Source organism: Cucurbita pepo, chromosome 15 (genome assembly GCF_057944985.1).
Source record: "Cucurbita pepo subsp. pepo isolate OVF chromosome 15, ASM5794498v1, whole genome shotgun sequence".
NCBI classification, from domain to species: Eukaryota; Viridiplantae; Streptophyta; class Magnoliopsida; order Cucurbitales; family Cucurbitaceae; genus Cucurbita; species Cucurbita pepo.
In genome coordinates this window covers 3,638,865-3,664,139 of record NC_141812.1, presented here as the reverse complement: position 1 = coordinate 3,664,139, position 25,275 = coordinate 3,638,865, and the positions used below count along the sequence as shown (strand labels likewise).

Below are 25,275 nucleotides of genomic sequence, written 5' to 3'. Positions count from 1 at the left end.
CCAAGACATAGCATATCATGGCATGTCATGACATAACATAGCTTATCATTACATAACATGGCATTTCATTTATACCATAATATTATTTGGCACGTCATATAGCGTAATATAACATAACATCACATATCAAAGCATATCACACATAACATGTACAGGGGCCATTTGGCACATAATACATAAAAAAATTCTTCCAACCAAACCTATAGTGAAGCCACTTACTTAATTGGCCTTAGGAATGCTCCTTATCGTTTACTTCAACCTATATTACCACATGCTCGTTTTAAGAAATAATCCCACAGATACCTTATTAAAAAGTTTCCATTTTCTAGCTCAAAATGACTTGAATTGAGCATTTAGGAATTAAACTAACCTCAAATGTCTCATGTAAGGTTAAAATCAGTTTTGGGAGAGTCGAAAACATAGGAAACCGTACCAAATATCCTTTAACAAGTCGAATAAGCTATCAAGTTGCGCGATGGTGCTGCCGAGCCGCGATGAAGCCGAGTAGCGAATCAAGTTGACGAGCGAGCTGGGGTGGAAGCAGGCATCGTGCACATGCAATGGCAAGGATGCGCGTGTAGGTTACCGAATCGAGTCGGGTCATGGGAAAACTCGGCACGTGGGTCATATCTGCGTCCGAACGAAACGATAAATTGGGTCGGGTTCAAGTTTCTCGTGGGCTATATGTTGTGCTCCTCAGTTGTGGGCTTGGCACGCTGGACTTGGGTTGCTCTGCATCCAGACCCGACTCGAGACTCGTGGATCCCTTCTTCCTCGCCCGACTCTCCCATTTTCTCCCCTAAATTATCTCTTTCCCCTAGATCCTTTCGGGCGTTCCTCCACCTAAGATCCGGCCACCGTGTTCCTCTACCTACCTCTCTCCCTTACTTGTGACATTTAAAGTACTTGTATGCACCTACAAATAGTGAGTTTCAATATCACAATTTCTTCACAAACCAAAGTTGTCACCAGAGACCAATATACTATTTCAACCAATAAACTATAACATTTCAAAATAGCAAAATAGAAGCTATGTTGCAAACTTTTAAATAAATTGATGCCAAGCATAAACCATAATAACATAAAAAGATTTAAACCCTTACAATTCTCTGATGGTGACAGGAATTTTGTAATTCGGTCATTGCTACATAGACTTGAGCACGAAGTTACGTTTGAACCTCGAACCTTAAACTCTAAACCCCAAACTTCGAGAATAAAATTATAGTGGGCTGCAGCACTGAACTGAACATTGGAAGAGGTATTTGGCGATCTTTCCTGCAACCAGAAGTTGAATGTAATATGCCAATATAAATACCACAATGTAGTGACACTGTATCTAGGCGAGCTTAGAAGTTTAAGCAAGTAAAACAGAAAAACTTCCACAAGATTCATCAAGAAATCTAAGACGTTCTTGAAGTTTCTTGAAGTAACGCTCGTATAAACGCATCACCGCATGGTCGGAATTGAATGATATGGGCAAAAATAATTTAAACAATAACTAATAGAGGGGATTTACCTGAGAAAATATGCACCATCAGGAATCCAGAAGGATTTGATCATCTTTCCATAGGGAAACGAAAAAATACGCATGCCAAATGAAATGTTTGTTGTTGCTATATGTTACAATAACGAATCATTGGTTTAACTGAATAACTAAGTAAAATAGATAGACCATTTTCTTCCTCTTAGGTTGACGGATCTTCTCCATTGAATGATCCCCTATATGGATAATACACATTCCAGTTCAACGAGCCTAATTCTAATTGTTCTGTTCCGAAGCAATCCACGGGACGGTTCGTCCTATTCAGATATTCACGACCAAGAAACATTGGATTGAATTCACCCGACTTGATAGTACCCATTTTCAGAACGTCCATTGCCAAAGTCACTAAATGGGTAAGTCGTCAATCCCTAAAACAGATCCGTGGTGTTTTCGTGCAATGAAATTAATTAACAGTTCACAACAATATTAGAGTTTATAACCCAAGGTAACAAAGAAAAAGGACTTCAGAACTAAAGTAATAAATCAACACAATCTTTATGCAGCTTGTCAAGCAAAGAAAACACTACCAGCACCCAAGAAATAAGCTGATTTCTTTCTCGTGCAATGAAATTAATTAACAGTTCACAACAATATTAGAGTTTATAACCCAAGGTAACAAAGAAAAAGGACTTCAGAACTAAAGTAATAAATCAACACAATCTTTATGCAGCTTGTCAAGCAAAGAAAACACTACCAGCACCCAAGAAATAAGCTGATTTCTTTCTCTTTCCAAGAGGGAACTTGCATTAGAAACAACCCTATTGGTATACATATTAATATACAGTTCTTTCTTATGCACTGCTCAACGGGACCTACCCCTCTTCTTTTTTAATTCGAGGGGATCCGGTTGAGTTCTTAAGCTTTCATGTCTACAACTCAGTTCATCCAATTATTACAGAGATGAACCTAATCTAGAATATGAACTATAAAAGAAAATACCGACTAAACTGATCACAGGAATACCAGTTACAGTACCTATTATCTAAAGAGGAATCCTTCCCATAGTCTCGGCCATTTGTCTAATCTTTTGGCTTTTGTTGCTGCTCAACTTCCTTTTGCTGAGTTGAAGATGGCTTCAAATCATTATCATCAAATGGCAAGACAACCACAGGGGCTGCAGGCACAGAATCCCAACGCTCTCTCAAGAATTTCATGAATCTCTTTACAGTTTCTTGTCGAAACTGTAACTCACGTGTGAAGAGATCAAATATTAACATAGATAGCACATACTTGAAAGGAACAACAAGGAGGATAATTGAAGAACACAACGCCGCCAGTGCCACTTCAGTGGTTATCTGGAAAGGCATTCAATCAAGCTAATTAATAATCCCGTTCGACACGGACAGAAACAATATGGAAGCTGTTCGATCACTAATATTCTTCAAATCAACCAGTGAAAAAAAAAAAAGGAGAAAAAGAAGAGCTTCATACCTGAGTCTGACCTGCAAGAACAATTGTACGTAATTTCAGGAGTGAAACATTCAGATTCTGCAAAAAGTTTTCAACATCGCGCATGGCGTCTTTTACAGCCATAATCTTTTGAATGGTATTAGAAGGTGGCTGATCACGAATGGTTACTTTGCCGAAAGATCGGCCGAGACGACCTTGCTCCTTGAGTCCTTTCAATGTCAGCATTCCAGCTGCTACCATCATTAATGTTGTAGGAAATACAAATGATAGCAAGTTTCTGTTTAAAGAATCAACATTTCAGTTCCAACAACTAATGATGAACAGAGATGATGAAAATATAAGCACCCAATGAGCAAGTTTAGTAAATATACCAGATAAAGAGTAAATCACTGTTCTCAGACTCTCCTATAGTTTATTTGGTTCAAAACCGGTGAAGATGGTTAGGAATAACGACTCTCCACAATGGTATGATATTGTCCACTTTGAGCATAAGCTCTCATGACTTTGCTTTGGGTTTCCTCAAAAGGCCTCATACCAATGGAGATGTATTCCTTACTTATAACCCCATGATCATTCCCTAAATTAGCCAATGTGAAACTCCCTCCCAACAATCCTCCTCTCGAACAAAGTACACCATAGAGCCTCCCCTGAGATCTATGTAGCTCTCGAACAGCCTCCCCTTAATCGAGGACCGACTCCTTTCTCTGGAGCCCTCGATCAAAGTACACCCTTTGTTCGACACATGAGTCCCTTTTGACTACACCTTCGAGGCTAGCAATTTCTTTGTTCGACACTTGAGGATTCTATTGACATGGCTAAATTAAGGGCATGACTCTGATACCATGTTAGTAATAACGACTCTCCACAATGGTATGATACTCAATTATTCATTGCTCCATTCATAATGAAATCATGAGCTAGTTTCATAAAAATACCAGATAAAGAGAAAATCACTATTCTCAGACTCGCTTATAGTTTATTTGGTTCGAAACTGATGAAGATAAAAAATTTGGGAAGACACTAAATGTTTACATATAGTTAAAGGACCACACAATTACACTCACTGAGTATGCTATGTCTGGCCAAGTGTGAGCTAGATATATAAGCATCCCTATTCAACCAAGGTTCTTTTGACTCTCCCGATGTGGATCCGTTGGCATTGTTGCAACTTTACATCCACTTTTTCCTGTTTCTATCAATAAACTCATCACATATTCCTGTTGTGATGTGAAAATATCGAGCTAAGTACGCTACTTCAATACCAAGAAAGTACTTTTAGCCTTCCAAGTTCTTTGATCTCAAATTCTTTCACCAATTTTCTTCTTAGTTTAGTTTTTCTTCTTCATTATCTCCGATGACTATGATGCCATCTACATACACAAGCACTATAACTCCCCTTGATTCTGAATGCTTGATAAATAGAATGTGATATCTTTGATTTTCTTATGCCCACAGTCTTTCATCACCTTGGTAAATCTTCCAAACCACGCCCTTAATTTTCATTTTAGCCCATAACGAACCTTCCTCAATTTGAAAACTTTACCTCTTGAGCTTTCAAATCCGAGAGGAATGTTCATGTAGATTTCCTCATCTAGATCGACGTGAAGAAATGCATTCTTTACATCATACTGTGAGAGCTGCCAATTTAAGTTGGCAGTTAAGGATAACAATATTCTTACCGTGTTCGTCTTTGCAACTGGAGCAAATGTATCTTGGTAATCTATACGGTAAGTTTGAGTGTATCCCTTAGCTACTAACCTTACCTTAATCCTTTCCAGCGTTCCATCAGCCTTGTACTTAACTGTGAAAAGCCACTTATGCGCAACTACGACTTTTTTCTTTTGACCTATCCACAACTTCCCACGTCTAGAGCATGCATTCCTTCTCTCACAACATCCTACCATTCTCTTTTGGAAAAATCTTTAAAAACTATGTTGGGTATAATAATTGAATTTAGATTAGACTCACAATGAAACTTTGGTGTGATAGGGATAGTCTTTCAAGAGAGATATAGTTTGATAGGGGTAGAAGGGTTGTTTTGTGCATTCTTTGGTAAGTTTTCGGAGAGCTACGGGTCTATCCTCTATTGGTACTTGTGTTACATCCTCATTTTGAGTTAGAGTTGATGTTTGGAATTGTATCAATTCTGAAATGACTTTCCTTCTTGTATATACCTAAAACAACAACGAATCTAGCAATGGAGGTGGAGCATATGGCTTAGTTGGTAACTCTACAGTAGACTCATAATTAGAGTCGATAGATAATTGGTTTCATGGGCTGGTTATTTAGTGTGTCTAGTGGTTCAATAATTTCCCAAGGACCGTCTTAAATCTCTATGTTCTCTCATTAAAAAGAGGCTCTAGTGGGCTTGCAAATTGATGGATGAATGGATTGACATTGGGCTTGTTTCTACACTTGCGGTGAATGAAGCTAGGAATGCTAATGCTAATGATACAGCCTTCCTGTTGTGAATACTCTTTTACGTGATGACTGATTGTTATACAATGCTATTCCAATGATGGACCTTGGTCAAGGCGGAAGATCAGTAGCTATGAAAGACTCCAAATAAATTTGGTCAAGGTAGAAGATCGATAGCTTGAAGATTTCACCGATAAGGGTAGACTTTAGACTTATTAATTGGCTATGGACGCTCTGATACCTTGTTGCAAGTGTAAATTATCTAATTTCATATTGAATTTCAAACGGTGCCTTTTATGAAAGGCTAACTAAATCCTTAGATAATAGATAACGATAAATCTAATCTAAATAAACTCCTGTAAACTAGATAACAATAAATCTAAATTAAGAAGGTCGACTACTTCTCTTATTTAATGGGATTACACAAATATTACCACATATATGGACTACGACCAAGACAAGCCGACAAATGATTGAAGTTTATGCATGAAACCTCTCAGAAAGTATACCTGAAGATAATTGTATATGCAACTGCAAGAAAGGAAATGGTCAAGTGTGGCTCCTCCCAACGTCGAAGCTTCTCAAAGCTCTTGGCTATCATGGTTAGAGGGAGTATAAGTTCCTGCCATATGCAAAATAAAAATACATTTTTCACTTTCTACCAAAGAGATGTCTAAATGATGCACAAGGCCAAGAAGATCGTACATAAAAACCGACATAGTTAAACAAGTCCGATAATCGAGCATGCTACACATTTAATTGAACGGTATCTGCTTTACCACTTCACAAAGTTTAATCCATCATAAGAATCGAATGGGAACATCATGTGGCCCCATTACGGTCCTCTTATTCCTAATTAGGAGAGAATGAACAAAAGAGGCAAAGCATAGATCCTTAATTATCATGAGAAAGAATGCATATGATGCAGAACAACCACAACAGGAAAACAAATTACATAGTCAAACCACATCATAATGTAATTTGGAATATATGAGAAACTATCTTGCAAGAGTGCTCAAAATACAAGTAAAAAAAAATGTAACTAATGTAACTAACGGCCCAAGCTCACCGTTAGCAGATATTGTCCTCTTTGGGCTTTCCCTTCCAAACTTCCCTCAAGGTTTTAAAATGCGTCCACTAGGGAGAGATTTTCACATCCTTACAAGAAATGCTTCATTCCTCTCTCCAACCAATGTGGGAACTCACAATCCACCCCACTTGGGAGCCCAAAGTTCTCGTTGGTACACCACTTGGTGTCTGGCTCTGATACCATTTGTAACAGCCCAAGTCCACCATTAGCAGATATTGTACTCTTTGGGCTTTCCCTTTCGGGCTTCTCCTCAAGGTTTTAAAACGCGTCCACTAGGAAGAGGTTTCCACATCCTTACAAGGAATGCTTTGTTCTCCTCTCCAACCAATGTGGGAACTCACAATCCACCCCACTTGGGAGCCCAGCATCCTTGCTGGTACACCGCTTAGTGTCTGGCTTTAATACCATTTGTAACATCCCAAGTCCACCGCCAGCATATATTGTCCTCTTTGGGATTTCCCTTCTGGGCTTCCCCTCAAGGTTTTAAAACGCGTCCACTAGAGAGAGGTTTCCACATCCTTACAAGGAATGCTTCATTCCCCTCTCCAACCAATGTGGGAACTCACAATCCACCCCACTTGGGAGCCCAGCGTCCTCGCTGGCACACCACTTGGTGTCTGGCTCTGATACCATTTGTAACAGCCCAAGTCCACCGCTACCAGATATTGTCCTCTTTGGGCTTTACCTTTCGGGGTTCACCTCAAGGTTTTAAAACGCGTCGACTAGGGAGAGGTTCCCACATCCTTACAAAAAATGCTTCGTTCCTCTCTCAAACTAACGTGGGAACTCACAAAAAGTATTCCAAAAAATTGCTAAAGAGGCCAAAAGAATGAAAAACATAGTATTTAGTAGAGACCTTCAATCAAAAGAGACAATAATGATATAACAATTCATAGATCTTTTAAAAACCACCGTAAATTCCAGGACAATTTTGACACATTTATGGCCATAGTGGGGCTGTGGGCTATCAAGTTCATAAGTTATAGAGCTGAAATATTGGATCTGTGAACTTTCGATCACCCAAATGCAAAAATAAAATAAGTAAAAAACATAACTAACCTTGAACAGATCAATATTGCTAGGTATTCCTTTAATCATTGCCGAATCAATTGTAGCCTGCGTTTTCTCAGCCACTTGGTATCGTTGTTTGCAAGTTTCAGCTGCCCTTTCAACTAAGGACATTCCTGCTACAACAAGATTTTTACTTAATATAACCCCTTCTTTCATTGATGGATTCTTCCAGAATGAAATGGATGCACTCGTACTCCAGGAGGGCGATCTCATCCAATTCCGCAAGTAAACACTTCCATCTATGTCAAACACGTGATGACCACCTTCGTATACTTCATCTGAAGATCTTGCTGCTTGAACTACCTGATTTTCCTCCAAAGGAAAGTTTTTCACCAAGGGTCCGCCCCAAATATTTACAGCCAATGTTTGAAGGACGATATCACCGTAAGGTGCGTTTTGTAAGAACGAAAATGGCACGAGTTTTATTGGATCATCCAATAACTTTCTCATAAACTGAAGGGCTTGAAGTCTGGATATGCTATTAGTTGCATTACTCATAGCTCTTTCTTTTCCTTTATGAGCACCGTACACATGAAAGCGCGTTTTGTCGTCATCCTCGGGCCCATACTCACGTATAAACTTATGTGAAGCTACAACTTCACTAATGAATGCATACCAGACGTCTCGCCTCATTTCACCTCCCAAGTCAACAAATTCTAGAACCCATGTTTCCTTCCTGTAAAATAATTGAAAAGATTCGTTTCCTTTTCAAAAAAGAATAACAAGAGATAAAACGATACATTGATAGCAATAATGACACTAAGAAGCTTATTGGATTTCCAAATGCGAACATAGGAACTGCAAATTTATGGTGATTTTTATACATAAAACATTAAAACCCAAGGAACTGCGAATTTAGTTAGATTTTTTTCTTTTTATTATTGTTATCTAATATCTATGGATTTAGTTAGATATAATCTTCGATATTATTACCTAGTATCTAGAGATTTGGTTAGATTTATTTTTTGTATTGTTACCTAGTATTTAAGGATTTAGACACATGTACCTCTTTGAAAATTAAGAACGGTTAGCAAGATTATTTAGACTTGCAACATTCTTTTTTGGGAGGTCTGATTCATCATCATAGCTTTCGTAGCTACCGATTTTCCATCTTAACCATATTTATTTGGAGCCTTTGTAGCTGTCAATCTTCCATCTTGAACAAATTTATTAGGAGACTTCATAGTAACTGATCTTCTACTGATCTTCTACCTTGACCAAATTTATTAAGAACCTTCATACTTACCGATCTTCTACCTTGACCAAATTTATTCAGAGCCTTCATAGATATCGAGATTCCACCTTGACCAAATTTATTTAGAGCCTTCATAGCTACCAATCTTCCACCTTAACAAAAACTATTTAAAGCCTTGAGGTTGAAGTCCACCTTAACCAAATTTATTCATAGTTGTTAAAGTCGTGCCATGACGTTGAAGTCGCGCATCAAAATCATTCAATCAATATTGACATAATCCTATCCAAAATAATACGACAAATCATATTAAAATTGATCAACATTTTATCAAGAAGAAATTCGAGAAAAGGATAGTTTGCGTTAGTTACATGCCCTCGCACTTCAACTAGGAGATGTGGCAACAAAAGAACTTCACAGCTCAATGTTTTATGGGTTAGTATCCACGTTGAGAATGGATGATATCCATTTCGCTACTTGAGGAGGAGCGAAAGAATGACTTTAATTATATCTGTCTAAACTCCAACCTTAAAGAATGACTTTAATTATATCTGTCTAAACTCCAACCTAAAAGAATGACTTTAATTATATCTGTCTAAACTCCAACCTTAAAGAATGACTTTAATTATATCTGTCTAAACTCCAACCTTAAAGAATGACTTTAATTATATCTGTCTAAACTCCAACCTTAATTATATCTGTGTTGTTACAAGTATCTAGGTGTTTTTATTGTTACCTCGTATCTAGGTATTGAGTTAGCCTTTCTATACTATAAAAGCATATGTACCTCTCTAAAATTGGGAAGCAATGTGAGCAAGATTATTTAGATTTGCATACTAGAAATATACAAATGCAGTTTGGAAAATAAAAATGAAAGTCAAGGGTCCTACTCTGAGCTGGATGCTACTGAAACAGCAGAGTCAAAAAGAATAGAGCCAAAAGGTCCCACTTTTGCCTTGTCCACCTGTACACCGTCTTTCGTAAGATCCAATCTCACGACATCTTTCTGCCCGAAGATTCCAACTGCCTATACCGATTCACAAAAAGAACGAACTGAATGAATATTTCTTAAACACTAGAAATGCTAACACTATATTTTAAGGTATTTACTTAGACAACCTTTAGATGACAATGAGTTTGTTGATTTAACTTTTCTTTGGATAATATATGAACTTCTCATTTATGAAAACATACAAAAATGTTTGAAGGAAAAAAACTTTACATAATAGCATATGCTGACTAACCTCAAAGAGAAGATATGGTACAATTGAACAAAATTCAAAGGAGACTATACAATTGTGAGGAGCCTTAATAGCTTAATAGCTACCGATCTTTCACCTTGATAAAATTTATTCAGAACCTTCATAACTACCGTAATCCAATCCAGCATGATATGCAAAGTATATTCCAATTGATCGACATTTTATCAAGGAGAAATTGGAGAAAGAGATAATTTGCACTAGTTATGAGCCTTCACAATCCAAATGGCCGATCACTAACAAAAGAACTTCACAACTCAATGTTTCATGAGTTAGTCACCCAACTAGGAAGAGATGATATCTATTCCGCAACTTAAAGGGGGAATGTTAAAAGGAATGACCTCAATTATATATATATGTAACCATAACCTTAATTATGTCTGTATTGTTACCTAATATCGAGGAATTTAGTTAAGAGTTATTTTTCTGTATTGGTACCTAACATCTAGTTATTTAGTTAGTCTTTCCTAGGTACGTGTAGCTTTCAAAAAAAAATTAAGAAGAAACGTAAACAAGATAACTTATACTTGCAACACCTTTACAACACCTTTGCCCTAGGATGATCCCTACTTAAATGCATGGAACAAATAGATGTATTAGCAAGGTCCACTATCAATTGGCCCAGTGTGCTGAATAAGGCATTTGGTCATACTCTTCCTCTTGTCTAAATTTTTCAAGATCACAGTTTATTGTAAGCTTTTTGTCCTTAGTTATGCATCTAGAACTGCATTTATTTTCTATATACTGTGACATTATTTAGTCAGAGATTATGTCAACTGAACAGTAATTATACCTCGAAATAGACAGCTTTGTCGGTAAGAGTAAGTTTTCCTGGCCATGCAATATTATTCTCCCATTTTAAGACGGGTCGCTTCTTGCTGGAACCAATACATAGGATATTCTCACCAAAGAACTGTCTGTTATCTCGAACTCGATATAATTTTCGTCCTTCATGGACCCTACAGCCAAACCAATAGAAATTAAGTTAGAACAACAAATTAAACCTAAGATTCAGTACCATTTAATGTTTGCTTAGACTGCCATACAACAATGTTGACACGAATTAGAACATTAAAAAAAAAAAAAAAAAAAAATTCAATCCAAGTTCTATATTGTATGCAAGACAGTTGCTCAGGCTTGATGATCCATGCCTTCCATTTTCTTATTGATCTCGTAAATCTTCCTCTCTATGTATTCTTGTTACTTCCCCGTCGAGGCACATAGTCCAAGGAGAAGGCGTGGAAGACAGGGGGTTGGAGAAGATGAGAGAAGGGAAGGGAGGAAAGGAGACAAGGAAGAAGGAAAGCAGCAACAATGGAAAGAGGCCATGGGAGGATGCTGATGATAGGGATCGAAGAGTGAGTGGCCAACGATGGAGGGAGATTGAGGGAGAAGGGCAACAATTGAGGGTCAATGGGGTATGGTGTTAGGATCGCACAACAACGCACACACTCGAACAAGATAAACACAAAGAACAGGAGAGAGAAAATTCAAGGAGGAATATTGGCTAAAGGTTTTATGGATGACTTCAGGTATATACACCTAAGAGAGAATACAGGAAGAAAGTACATTTTGAAAGCACTGATTAATGGGGTATATATATGATTCAGTTTACTAAATATAGCTTTAACAGATTTAGCCACATACAAAATATAATCTACCATATATATCTCTACAGATCTTTACATATATCTACCATATATATCTCTACCAGATCTTTTACAGTCATCAAGCTCCATATCCCAACGGGTGACAAGCAAATTCAAAGGGAGAAATAATAAGAAATTTGATATAAGAAAAAGAAATCTATACGACATATTATTTTCATTTCACTTCACTTTATAGATTATAGACTTATATAAGTGTACCATGGCCAAATGCAAGACAAAGAAAGAATTATGATGCTCACTTGAGCAGTTCATCAACATATTTGAGCCATAAACTGAAAGAGATGCTCTGTTCATCACCCGCAAGTGCCTTGAATAGATGATGTACTGTGGATCGATCTGCAACACCAGAAATAGCTGGTGCAATACGCGTAAAAGCCTCTTCTCCAACTAACATCTTCTGCAATGCCAAAAAGAACCAATTTTGATATAAAGCTTGTTGATCTATTCATCAAATAATGATTTACTAAATTTTTTAACAACTATCAAACAAAAAAAGTCATCCCCCATACAGGGAGAAATGAGACAAGAGGCACACACAATAACATCAGAGATTTTGTCCATCGTTTCCAGTTACCAAAACTTCGTAGCATTTATAAAATCATATTCCTTCAAGTTATCAATGGTATTAAAAAAACTATCTGAACTTACTGACCCTCACATCAAGACAAGCAAATCGTCGATTCTCAAGAGGTTCCCATCTGACCATGTGAGGGCCAATATAGAATAGTGGTATGATGGGACCGAGGAGGACAATCCATCATCCAACACACCATATAATGTGTGCATTGAAGAGGAGACGAGACATAAGCAAGATAGGAGCAATGAGTAGACTTGAGTGTCACATATAGGCTTGATGAAGGGTCAGATAGGGCCCCGAGCCTTAACCTCGAAAGTCAGGGTCCCAAAGGGAATTTAAACAAACGGTTCTAGAGTCAAGTTCGTCCATGTGAAATATGAAAGTATGAAAATGAAAGCTCGCCAAAACGCTCCATGACACCGTATGTCCATTTGTCAAAATCATGTCTACACTCATTAGATTGGAAATGCCTCAAATTGTACTATAGGGTGAGGCATGATGTTAACTCTCCACCATTCCTGGGCCCTGTGGCACATACGTGTGTCACAGTGAGAGCGAGCATTGCGAGACGAGTGCCTCGAGCGACTTACTTTAAAATGGGGTTTTTCAAGGACAGTACCGAGCGGCATGGGTGTGTTGGTATTGTGCCCCAGCCCATGTGTCGGAGGTTAGATCGTACACCCGTTATCTAGTACAGAGTCCGTAAACGACATGGCATGGACACAAAGGGTCCAATGCCTCGATAGAACCCGGATGAATGGATGTTCAAGATGTCCTGATATTATGAACGACACGTGGGCCCGTTCTCAATGGCATGACAGAGTGAGCTGTGACGGCCGACGACACCTCATGACTTGGGATGGCGTTAAGACATGTGGGACATGTTAAATGAGGAACCTAGATGATGACATGATGAGATGTGATGTTTCGTTGAGAGACCTTGGCCCCGAGTAGAGGCGAGGTCGAGCCTAATGACTTGGCCTAGTATAGAGGCAAGTCGATTATGTCGCAAATGATAGAACATGCACACGCAGGCAGCCTAACAAGCTTGAATTCCGCACATGTTATGTTGAACAAGCCTTGCCTAAAGTTTGACAAAGCCACAAAGTTGGGCGAAAAATGTATATATAGGGCTTGGGTTACCCACAAGGCTGGTCGTGAGTGTGTCAAGATCACGACGCCGCACGGTTGAACGAAAGTCATCCTTCACTTACCTTGTTTCTTTCCAAACTTCTTCTCAGTTCAGGTACCTAAGGTAATGACATCAAACATAAAGGCTATAGGTTGAGTATCCATTTGATCTTGGATCTCTTCTTTTGAGATCACCAATAAATCTTGTGATTGGAAGTTTTCATTATGAGACAAGTTTGTTCTTGAACTTGGGCAATGGAATTCCTCGATATACTCAACCAGATTCTCTAAACAGATTTGTTAGTTTTCATTCTTAGCCAAGTTTGTTCTTGAACTTAGGCAATGGAATTCCTTATATACTCGACTAAATTCTCTCTCTTGTTTGGATCGTTGGTATCGTTGATAGAGTAGTTGCTCATAGTTTGTTGGTAGGAATCCATCTTCCATTTGGCGTAGCATTCCCGACCATTTTTGAACTAGAATCTTCCACTTCACCTTCTATTGGTTTGAAGTTAACCCCACAAAGCAAAAGCTCCTCCTTAATTTCAAGGCCACTAGTTTAACCTTTTCGCACTCAGGGGTATTGGTGTCATCGCAAAAAATTCTCCACATTTTAGATGCAATAAAAAAAGAAGCTTCAAGATAAATTTGGTCGTAGAAGGATGGTAAGTCGATTTTCGACCCGAGTGTTGCATGTTTTTGGTATTTATTATTTCTATGGCTCTACGTTCTAGTTGTTACCACGAGCAGAGTGTCTTTCATCAAAAATCAGAATCTTGACCTTCCAAATGTTGTTCTTGAATTCTTGAACAATATGCTCTGTTTCGTGCATTATCCAGAAAGTGGTGTTTTCCCCTGTAACACATTCTTGCTCTTTGATTTGCTTCGAACCTCAAACTTTTCCTACCCCCAAGGTTTACTCGATTCCGATTTACCATTTACGGTCAATTGTTTTAATTGTCTTGACGTCATGCTTAAAGTCCCGTGAGCTGTACAAACTCACAAAAATAAACAAAACAGTTGAACTTATCTTTAAACTCTGTGAATCCTTTCCTTCCAAGTTAACCACAAAATAGCTTAAGCCACATTTGATAACACCTTTGCTTTTCTCTGTCCCCAACCATTGAGGAATTCGACCAGCTAATCGTCCAAGCAAAGAGGTTTACACCATTGTACGCCCGAACAAATTTCCAAAAAGAAATCCAAACTCTACTACTGAAGTCACAATGGAGGAGGAGATAACACAAAGATTTTCCACTGCTCTTGCATAACACACATTTGTTTTAATTAGTTTAGGCTTCGCTTAAAATTGTTAACGTCACGTCACGTCACGTCACATCAATTTTGACATTAATAAAATATCCGTAATTTTTTTTTTTTTTTTCTCTTTTTCGGAATGACAAAAAAGATATCCCGAGTTCTTCTCTCACAACAATGAAATACAAAAATATGGCAAGAATTTAATAAGGTTGAAACCTGAAAAGCAATTTCCTCTGAAGCATTAGTATGCTCGTGATATGGATTTTCCCAAGCAAGCATTGTTATAAATATCAATCTCTGGAATGTGGGTTCCTGCATAAATAAACAGAATTTATTCATCAATAAAGAAAGTATTGTTTTGCTAGTCATCAACATATACTCATTTGAAAATATCAAAAGGGGTTTTCCATTTTCGTCTTTCGTCAAGTTCCTTGATGACATCCTTCATTGGAAGGTTGTATCCCTATTAACACAAAAAGTTTAGTGGTTTATATCGAAGGAATGACCTTAATTTAAGAAATATTAATCCAAAGAATTTTTGTTTTCCTTTTTAGTCCACAGCCTCCCAGAAGATGAGAAATTTTGTTCTTCGTACTGAAATTAAAAACCCAAAAATAAAAAGGAAATTTTAAGATCTTCCTCTTTTAAGCTTAAGATACAGCCGTTTAGGTAAAAAATTGATTACCCTTTCCAAGTACAGAGGTAACAAATTTAATTTTTCCCTAAAATAAATTAGAACTCCATATCTAATCATTAAACAAGGTCTGAAACTTCAGGGTGAATGAAGTACTTACACTGAGGGAAGGATGAAGATTTGAGCTGTCCCTTGACAAGAATCTAAAACAGCAATACTCTACCAGACTGCGAGCATCATTGTAAACAGATTCAGGCACAAGGGCTTTAAATATCCTCTGCATTTTCTGCCCAGTCAAGCCATTCATCCTGCATGTCATGACATGGCTGAGTAAAATAAATTGTATATACCGTACTTCTTCACAACTAAATGAAAGAAAAACCTAGACAAGACGGGAAACGAAAAATAAACAAATCTGGAATGAGAATCAAAATTTATTAAGGCTAATAAGAACCACTTTAGTTTCACTTTTTTTATTGCAAAATAGAAAAAGTAGACAGGTTAAAACGAGAGCAAACGAAAAGGTCTCGTTCCTCGAAGTGGAAATATGGGTGAATCATGCAGCTAACTTATAAGAAAATAATCTTTTTTTTTTATATAAGAGTTATAAGAAAATAATCTTCAAAATTACTTCAGTCTAAAATATCTTACTGTTTTTGTTTTTCTGCTAATGAAATCTAGGAAACACTAAATCTAGCTAAATCATACTCCCCAGTATCATTAAGTAACAGTAAATCTAATACTAAATCCATAGATACAAGAAAATCTAGCTAAATCTAGGTAACAATACAGAGGTCTACTTCCCTCATTTAATGGGATTACACAAATATTCATTGAGACCATTCCTTCATCTTCAAAAATACTTGATGAGAGTCTTTGTCATTATTTAGAAAGGATTACACATACAAGAGATAAAATCTTGCTAAAGGATGCTAGTCCAGTAACTAAATCAACTAACTAATTAAAAATCCAAGAACTAAAACCAATTAACAAACTCAAATTTAAATTACTAGATCATACCCTATCAATTCCCTCCCTCTTTAAAATAATAAACCATCGAGTTTAAAAGGTAATGAAGTTGAAAATGCCATATATGAAAGAACATTTTCCAATGGTTCAAGAGAACTTGTCAAAAAAATGTTGTGTTCAGCTCAATACAATGACATAGATAGCTTCACTCCTTGCTGCTAATTGTTGTTGTTGCAAGTCTAAATCCCCTACCATGAGTCCCTAAGATCTTTTCAAAACTTGTATAGGTTTGTATTTCTTGGATCGAAAAATTGTCTCTTTTCCTTATTTCTTCACTCTAATGTGGAATCCCTCAGGGTTTCACCTCCTCGATCTAACTAACCTCCATCTTTTTCATAGTCTTGAGTCTTGATTTCATCTCCTCCATATTTTTTGAACCATGGCTGCCATTTCATTCTTCATCTACTCCAGAATATTTCTTAATCCCAACAACATTTTCCTAGATACAAAATACATTCCCATGATCTCTTCCTAGTACCAGCTTAATAGAATCCATAGAAATGAAATAGAAATTGTATCTATAACCAGCAGAAAATGAATAAAAAAACAAAAAATACTCTAAGAAACTCAAGAAACTGGGACAACCCCCTTTCGAGAAAACTGAAGCTTACTAAACAATTGGTTTCCCTTGCTTCTTTGATAATGAAAGTATAGTTTCTAAAGAAAAAAAATGGTTAAGTGTTAATCTTATTGGAAGAACTTGAAATATACAGTAAACCTCCGATTAAATTTGAATATAATAACAAAGTAGTCATCAGTAATGAACACAACCCAGTGGGATATGTCTGTGATGTTGGTTCTACTTCTACAATATCCTAGAGGGTCTTTTCTTTTATGAGGAGAAGTTGGAAGCAAGATTTATTTGCACTCCTTTTGCATCCATTCAAAATCAACTTGCACATGAGCAAACTAAACCACTGCCAAAGGTCTTTCAGGAAATAATCAGCAAGACAGGACCGATAGAATATCTTTGAATCAGCTAGAAGGGAGAGTGTAATGCCATCTCACGTGACAGATAATCAGAAACCTGTTTTCTTCCAGCTAGTTGACAATAAATCAGTGAATGCTGTAATAACAGGACTAAACTGTTTCCTTCTAGAAGCTTACTATTCCTTTTTCAGATTCCTATAAATTGTGTCGAGGGATCTCTGGATTTCTGTTTCTTTCTTCGTCCGTATGCAGGCCATAACTAGCCATGCATGCAGAAAAAATGTGTTAATGAACAACTGGACCTTTTATTTGCAGTCTTAGGAACTCCAGAGAAACTTAGTTACCTGGCTTTCTCTGAGTTTCTATTACCTGGTAGGAAATACTTGGATCTGTATATCTGCTTCTTTTCATCAATAAAACTTGATGATTCAACAATTTTAAGTGAAACTGTTGCCACGCCATAACAAGGTTTTCATCCTCAAGCAAATATGCATGGGACATAAATGATTTATATACAAAGTCTTCACACATGACTAGCCTCGTTATTGCAACTCAATGTACACATTGTTGAATAATGATTTCCAGAGGCACAATTTCATCATTTCCATCTTATTACGATGTTCATGATGACAATTATATGCTTTGATTGCGCATATGATCTCAAATTTTGGGCAAATCTGCTAAATAATTAAACACTGTAATGGATGATGTCTAATGGGAGGGGCCATTAAAATGAAAAATAAGTCAAGAAGGTAACAATATGTCAATTATCTTTAGATTAAATGACCAAATTTTATAATAATCTGACCTGCTAAATTGCTCAATGGATACAACAGCAGTAGAAGAGAGGAGGCCAGTCGGTGTCCTGATATTAACAGTATATTCCGCCATAACTAGATCCTCTATGTCGGTGGAGGCTCCTGTAGGAATATGATCTTTGTTCTTACTGATTTTTCCCCGGGGAGATGTAACTTCATTTAAGAAGTTTTGCGTCTTCAGCAGCCATTTGTTTAAGTTTTGTTGCACTGCGTCTGTCAGGATGGGAATAGAGCACGGACAAGACAGCGTTAGGAGGGAGGAGGGGAAAAAAAAAAGCAATGCTAAGATAAAAAGGCAATAAGAATTAACCATTGACCTTCATATGACATATCAACATTTTTTTTTTTTCTTTTATGAGAAAACATTCATTTTTTATAAGATGAAATTACGTAAAATAAGAAGGTTAACAGCCCCTTGCCAAGGAATCTACATAAAGCACTTCCTATTGGCCAAAAGTAAAAATGAAGTAAACCTTTTTTTCAAACAAGGAACAAAGCTTTCATTGATAAATAACGAGACTAATGCTCCAAAGATACAAACTTATCATCCCATAATAAAAGTCTCTACACTAGCGGATCAAAGTGATCTAGCCAAATAAGAGGCTTGCTTACAGAGAATCTATGTAGCCAAAGACGCTAAAACCACTTTCTTGAGACAACAAAACCCCCTGAAATGCTGCTGCCAAACACACCAACAAAAGAGACAAAACAAAACATCTTTTTCCTTTTAACAGAATTCGAAAAAATATCCGAAAGGCTTGAGGGAACCCAAGGGCCAAACACTGACCTTTTCTTCTGATGTTGGAATAATTTCACGAACTTGAAAACCACAAACTTCAAGAAATGAAGAGAATTTCCTTTTGTCCAGTATGGAAGGAGAAAACAAAAGATCTTACTGTTAATAGGGCTTTAGAAATCCTCAAATCAGAAGTTTTTTTCTTTGCTGAAGCGTTAATTAGATTTTCCTTTTTGAATAAGGAATGAAGAGCCTCGTCAAATGAATGCTCAATAATGTCGTCATCTTGCAAGTGATTGGCTAGGAGAGGAAATCTGGGCTTGTGATGGAATGGATGAAATTAGGGCTTGTGGTGGCTTCTTGACTGCTTGCAATTACTGCAAAAGGCTCTTTGTATGGATTAATACAAGCCTGATGGCTTGGTTTGAGAGGCTTGGACAAATGCCACTGCTATGCAGGTTTAAAAATTCAAGAGCTGATAATTCTTAATTTTTGCTTGTTACTGCATCAACTAAGATCTTTATTCTAAGCTATGTTGATGACATGTTAGTGACAGGGACTGACGTTGCTATCATCAACTATTTTGTTGTTGAACTTCACAAAACTTTTTCTTTGGAGGACTTGGGAAATCTATCCTACTTCCTTGGTATTTCAGTTCATCGTGACAATAATGGAATCCATCCCAACCAGACCAAGTATGCATCGAATCTTCTCGAAAGATTGGTCCTAGCTCGCATCAAGCCATTCTCTACACCAGCCATCACTAGAAATGCCTAACAGCCAATGCAGGATAACTAATGGAAAATCCTACATTGTAAATCGAACTGCCATTGAACCCTTCGATACCTTACACACACAAGAATTAAAATTTGATTTACCATCACCAAATTAAGTCAGTTTCTTCTGAATCCTACATCCGTCCATTTGCAAGCCGTCAATAACATCAAAGGTATCACATGGCTTACAAATTCCCAAAATCTGCCGACTTCTCCACTTTTGCGTACTTAGATGTAGATTGGGCGTGCTCATACATGATGATCGAAAATCTATAGTTTCACACTTAGTATTCCTTGGGCATTCTCTAATTGCTTGGTCATCCAAGAAGCAACATGTTTCAAGGTCCAACACAGAATCAGAGTACCATTCTTTGGCCCGCACAGTAACTGAGATTAGCTGGTTTCAGTCTCTTCTCAATGAAATCAGTTGCTGCTACACCAAGTATCTGGTGTGACAACATCAGCGCATTTTCCCTTGCTTCAAACATGTGGAACTTGACATACACTTCATTCACAATAAAGTCCTTGACAAATCCTTGCAAGTGCAGCATGATCCCAGCACTGATCGCTTGCAAAAGGACTAACCAAAGTTTTATCAGAGGCCAAGTTCATTGAGCTGCGTCACAAAACCACATCATTTCCTTATCGTTTGGTTAGAGGGGGGGTGTTAAGATGTTAGCGCAAAACAATGTTGCTGCGGTTATATTAACCGAACACTATCATTTTAATTAATTATGTTAGTGTTGTCAGTTTAAAGCATTAAATGTCAGTTTAGTTTGTCTTCTCTTTTTGTTATTTTTCTCATGCCATTTTCTTGAAATCTCTCATCTTTTAAGTTCTTTGGTTAGCTTAGATTTATCTTGTCGACGATTCACATTTACGATTGAACTATATTAGTGACTATGACCCATAGTGTCACATGTCACAATTGCACTCCTGTGGCAGCGAGACAGCAACTGTGTGGCAATTATTCGAACCCAACAAACTAGTCAGCTGTGTGAGAGTCAAACTTTGCAGACAATCTTGACGTATGATCAAGCCTCAAGTGACGTTTAAGAAATATTTTAGAAAACATGAGCGAGGAAATGGGTTGAAAACAATTTGAAAGAAAATAATGTTGTAGGCTTAAAGCGAATAAGCAAAGACCATGGCTTTGATAGGTATAACCTAGGTAGGAAGAATTGACAATTAGTCACATCCCCCTATGATACATTTTGGGGCATTTTAGCCCTAGCGAGCATAGACATGATTTTGGTGAACGGTCATACACCCCCATATTGACATGACAAGAATAGTCATGACCTAACTACACATGAAAGTAAGTAAAAGGGGTTTGGAACGGGCATGCAGCCATGGACAACACACCCAAGACAAGCATGATCAGAACATCCAACATGCAGCCACAGGCAATACATCACAGACAAGCATGACTATGACACCACGCATCAAACTTCTAGCAACCATTTCAAATGACACTACATGACCAACAATTGTCATCTATGACTAAGCAAATTTCATAGAAGTTCACAACCTCATCGCTTCCCTCCGATCATCTCCACTTCACCGTGGAACACAAAGGATGACACCCTAAGAACTTCCTCCTCCTGATTTAAAAATTTCCTACTTTCACAATATCAAATCTGCCACAGATTATACACACACCATAACAAAGAAGAACACCTAGAGTTTCCATGTCTATTGACTATCAGCATTCAATCTAAAATGTTATTTTCCAGCTCCATAAGTAAAATTATCATGAAATGATCTAGTGTTCAATCACAGCCAAGAGTAATTTCTCTTCACCATAAAGCTACATAAGTAGAAATCAAACAGCTATACCAGGAAAACACAGAAACAGATATACAAAATAAACTCAAATCCATAGAATTGTATTGACAAACTCACTTGCATCAATGTCATTGAGAGGCCATTTATCTCCCTTAGAAAGACCCACAATCTTAAACCGATACTTGAGCTCTGGAACATTCTTTCTAGTGGAACACCCAAACTTGCGATTATAACCATGGTGAGAAATCGAAGGATCCAATCCTGCGGAAGACGTGGAAGGGAGTTTACAGAGCATTTCTGTTTCAATTCAAGGACCCTTCGAAATGGGAATCCATGTTTATGGGAGATGCTGAAGTAGAAGAATCTTAACCTCCATGTGGAGGTTGTATTGGAAAAATTGAAAGCAAAATGACCTCAGCTTGATACTTTTTGCTCCGAAAAGAGAGAGAAAATCCTCCACCCCGATATAACAAAAGCCGATCGGCCTTACAGATGGCGGAATAGAAGAGCTGCCGTATGCGTATTCTATGATTGGATTCAATTGATGGATATGGATTCCACATAAACGTATATAACTCCAATTTTCTTTGTGTTTTCAAATCGCTAATGCTTACCATTTTGTTTTGTTTTGTATTGGTTTGATTGTAAATTTCTAATAAATATTTTACAATTTTAAAATTTTCATAATTTAATTATCTATTAAATTTAAAATTCATTTTCAACTTTCAATAGATGTCTAATTACCTGCTCCCCCGAATGGGTAGAGAATCTTCATCATTTTATTTCAACCCGATACATTTATTTTGGCTAATAATGTAACGACTCTATTTTTCTATTAAAATGGAGCAGCTACTATATACTTGTGTTAGGAAGGAGAAATAGAAATAAAATTGGGATCGAAAGAATGATCAACTAATATCTAAAAATGAGAGAGAATATATAACTAACTAAATATTGTAAATAAGATAAAATATACTGTTAATCAAATTTAAGATCTTAAGATAAAATATACTACTAACAGCTACCAAAATATCTCAGATATACTCCATAACTAATTTTTAAAATATATTCTCCAAATATCATATCTTAATACTCCACCTCAAGTTGGGAGGGTGTATGTCAATCACACCCAATTTGTCCTTCAAAAAATCAAACTGATGTCTTCCCAAAGCTTTAGTGAAAACATTTGCCAATTGCATTTTAGTCGAAACATAACACGGTTTAATGATTCCAGCTTGTAACTTTTCTCGAACTGTATGACAATCTATTTCAATGTGTTTCGTACGTTCGTGAAAAATTGGATTGGTTGCTATATGTAATGCTGCTTGATTATCACAATATAATAATGCTCGTTCGGATAGTGGAACATTTAAGTCTTGAAGAATGTATCTTAACCAAGTTAACTCTAAACAAGTATTTGTCATAGCTCGATACCTGGCTTCTGCTGATGATCTGGACACATTAGTCTGCTTTTTAGACTTCCAAGAAATAATTGAATTTCCGAGGAAAATGCATAACCCAGAAATAGATTGTATGGAAGTTCGACAACCACCCCAGTCAAAATCGGAATATGCTTGTAATCTTAAATTGTTTTCAGATGGTAGTAGGAGTTCTTGACCAAAAGTACCTTTGATGTACCTTAGAACTCGAAGAGTTGCCTCCCAATGTGATTTTCTTGGTTCATGCAGACGGTTGATTGACAGATTAATATATTTGACCGTTACTAGGCCTGACATAGTTTATTCAGTTCGTATGCTTAGTCAATTTATGCAACATGACATGATTGTTAAATGTGAAAACATTCGTTTAAAATGTTTTTAAAAAACAATGTCATGGATTTAAATGTTCGTAATAAAAGATTTAAAACAAAATAACAGAATATAAATAACGTGAAATTTAAATAAAACAAAGAAAATAAGAAAAATAATGTTGTGATCTAACTTAAGGGCTACAAAATAGACATAAACGTAATTTTCCTAACACTGGTTTCGTGGCCTTCATCACGACGATTGTAGTTCGTAGAGGGGTGTCTTACCTTTACTTGAAATGTAAGATTAACACATGATTTGAGTATTTTAAGAAATACTCAATAAATAACCTCACTATTGAGGTCGAGAATGCAACATTTGCAACATGGCAGGACCTATCTTTTTAATGTATCATAGCATGTTCTTCGGTAGCTTTTCAGTTCAAGGCAAGGTTGGATGTGTAGAACTTCTTTTCACTTGGCGAGCTTGCACATCCATGGGCCTAGATCGTCGAGCTAGCACTCGCTAACAGGCCCTTGTCAAACACCATGGAGGGAAAGGGCCCGCATAACATCATAAGAAACGTAAATATCGTAAATCAAAAGTCATAGTGTGCGCGTCTATACTCATCATATGAGAGAAGTATCCTGATGCACATGACACACAAATAAGCATAAGGTAGCTTATAATCATAACATAATATATTATGCAACACAAAATTTCATCTATATAACTTGTGAATTATGTTTACATAATTCTTGTACATTCTGTAATACATAGCATAACTTTCATGCTATGACCTAAGGAGATTTATGCATCATAGATTAATGATTTCATAACAACTTTATACAACAAAGCATGATTACAAAATAGCATATTTATTACATGGCATAGCTTCATGGCATACATAGCATAACATGACATATCATAACATAACTTAACATAGTATGGAATAACATATTACTCATACATATGCACGTGTAGGGGCCACAGGGCATGCATTGAATAATGCAATTCATCCAACCAAGGCGATAGTAGAGTCACTTACTTGGTTGGTCTAAGCCAGACTCTCTAAATATTCATAATGTTGGTTCGATTCCATCCTTCAAAGTTTGTTTCAACCTAGGTGGACCCACTGCATCGCATTAAGACATCATAACAAACTTAGCTTACCTAAATTATCAAATAATTCCAAGTTTTAGATCAAAATAATTTAAAACGATTAATTATAAGTCATACTTACCTTAATTGCCTCAAATGAGGTCAAAAACAGCTTTATAAGAATCAATACTATAAACCCTAATTTGAGCCATAATGAGCCGCTTAAGTCGAGTCAAGCATGAGCTACACGTAGAGGACTAAACTGACAAGCGAGCCGAGGTGACTAAGCAGCTAAATGATGCGCACCGCATGTGGGTTACAAAGAAAACACGCGGGTTACTGTCGATTCAGTAGACGGATCGAGCGTGCACGCGAATCAACTTTCGCAGTATGTTGAGTTTGGTCGAAGACGCGATTTGGGCTAGGCTCATGTGTTAGGATCGATACCAGTTGTTAGCTCTGATACAAATTGTTAGGATCGCTCAACAACGCACACACTCGATCAAGATGAACACAAAGAATAGGAGAGAGAAAATACAAGGAGGAATATTGGCTAAAGGATTTGTATTGATGACTTCAAGTATGTACAACAAGAGAGAATACAGAGAATGAAGAGAAGTACATTTTGAGAGCACGGCCTAATGGGGTATATATATGGTTTCAATTTACTAAATATAGCTTCCAAAGATTTAAACCTACTTGATATAATCTAACAAATATATCTCTATCAAATCTTTACCAAATCTTTATCAAATCTCTACCATATATATCTCTATCCTGTCTTCACGAAATATCTTCCAAATATATCTCTACCAGATCTAAGCATTAGGCTCCATATCCCAACAATCTCCCACTTGGAGACTGATCCAGTCAACCAAGAATTTCATTCTCAAACGATCACTACACCATTCCAATTAAGGCTTTGCATAACCTTAATTTTCCAACATCAACACATTTTGTCAACATGTCTGCTGGATTCTTTGCACCCTCTATCTTCTCCAAACACATATCGCCTTCTTCCACTAACCTGCGAGTGAAATGGTATCGCCTTCTAATGTGTTTTGTTCTTGAATGATATACTGCGTTTTTCACCA

General features: G+C 37.0%; 1 protein-coding gene across 3 annotated transcripts; it reads right to left on the bottom strand.

Moving 5' to 3' along the window:
* Nucleotides 1–105: 105 nt before the first annotated feature.
* LOC111811914 (chromosome-partitioning protein, putative (DUF639)) lies at nt 106–21,883 on the bottom strand. Of its 3 annotated transcripts, XR_015411927.1 has the most exons (14): nt 21,450–21,883; nt 18,023–18,245; nt 15,416–15,563; nt 14,838–14,933; nt 11,893–12,050; nt 10,777–10,942; nt 9,615–9,751; nt 7,521–8,208; nt 5,881–5,993; nt 2,975–3,230; nt 2,519–2,838; nt 1,517–1,911; nt 1,104–1,275; nt 106–916 (listed from the first exon to the last, which is right to left on the bottom strand). XR_015411927.1 is itself a non-coding variant. In XM_023698972.2 (11 exons), exons 1-11 carry the CDS (start codon nt 21,625–21,627, stop codon nt 2,563–2,565), a joined length of 2,439 nt encoding a protein of 812 aa, XP_023554740.2. In that variant the 5' UTR covers nt 21,628–21,883; the 3' UTR covers nt 2,247–2,562. The 3 variants fall into 3 exon arrangements, 1 of the variants encoding a protein (XP_023554740.2); XR_015411928.1 differs by lacking the exon at nt 106–916 and having other exon boundaries at nt 1,017–1,275; XM_023698972.2 differs by lacking the exons at nt 106–916; nt 1,104–1,275; nt 1,517–1,911 and having other exon boundaries at nt 2,247–2,838.
* Nucleotides 21,884–25,275: the final 3,392 nt, after the last annotated feature.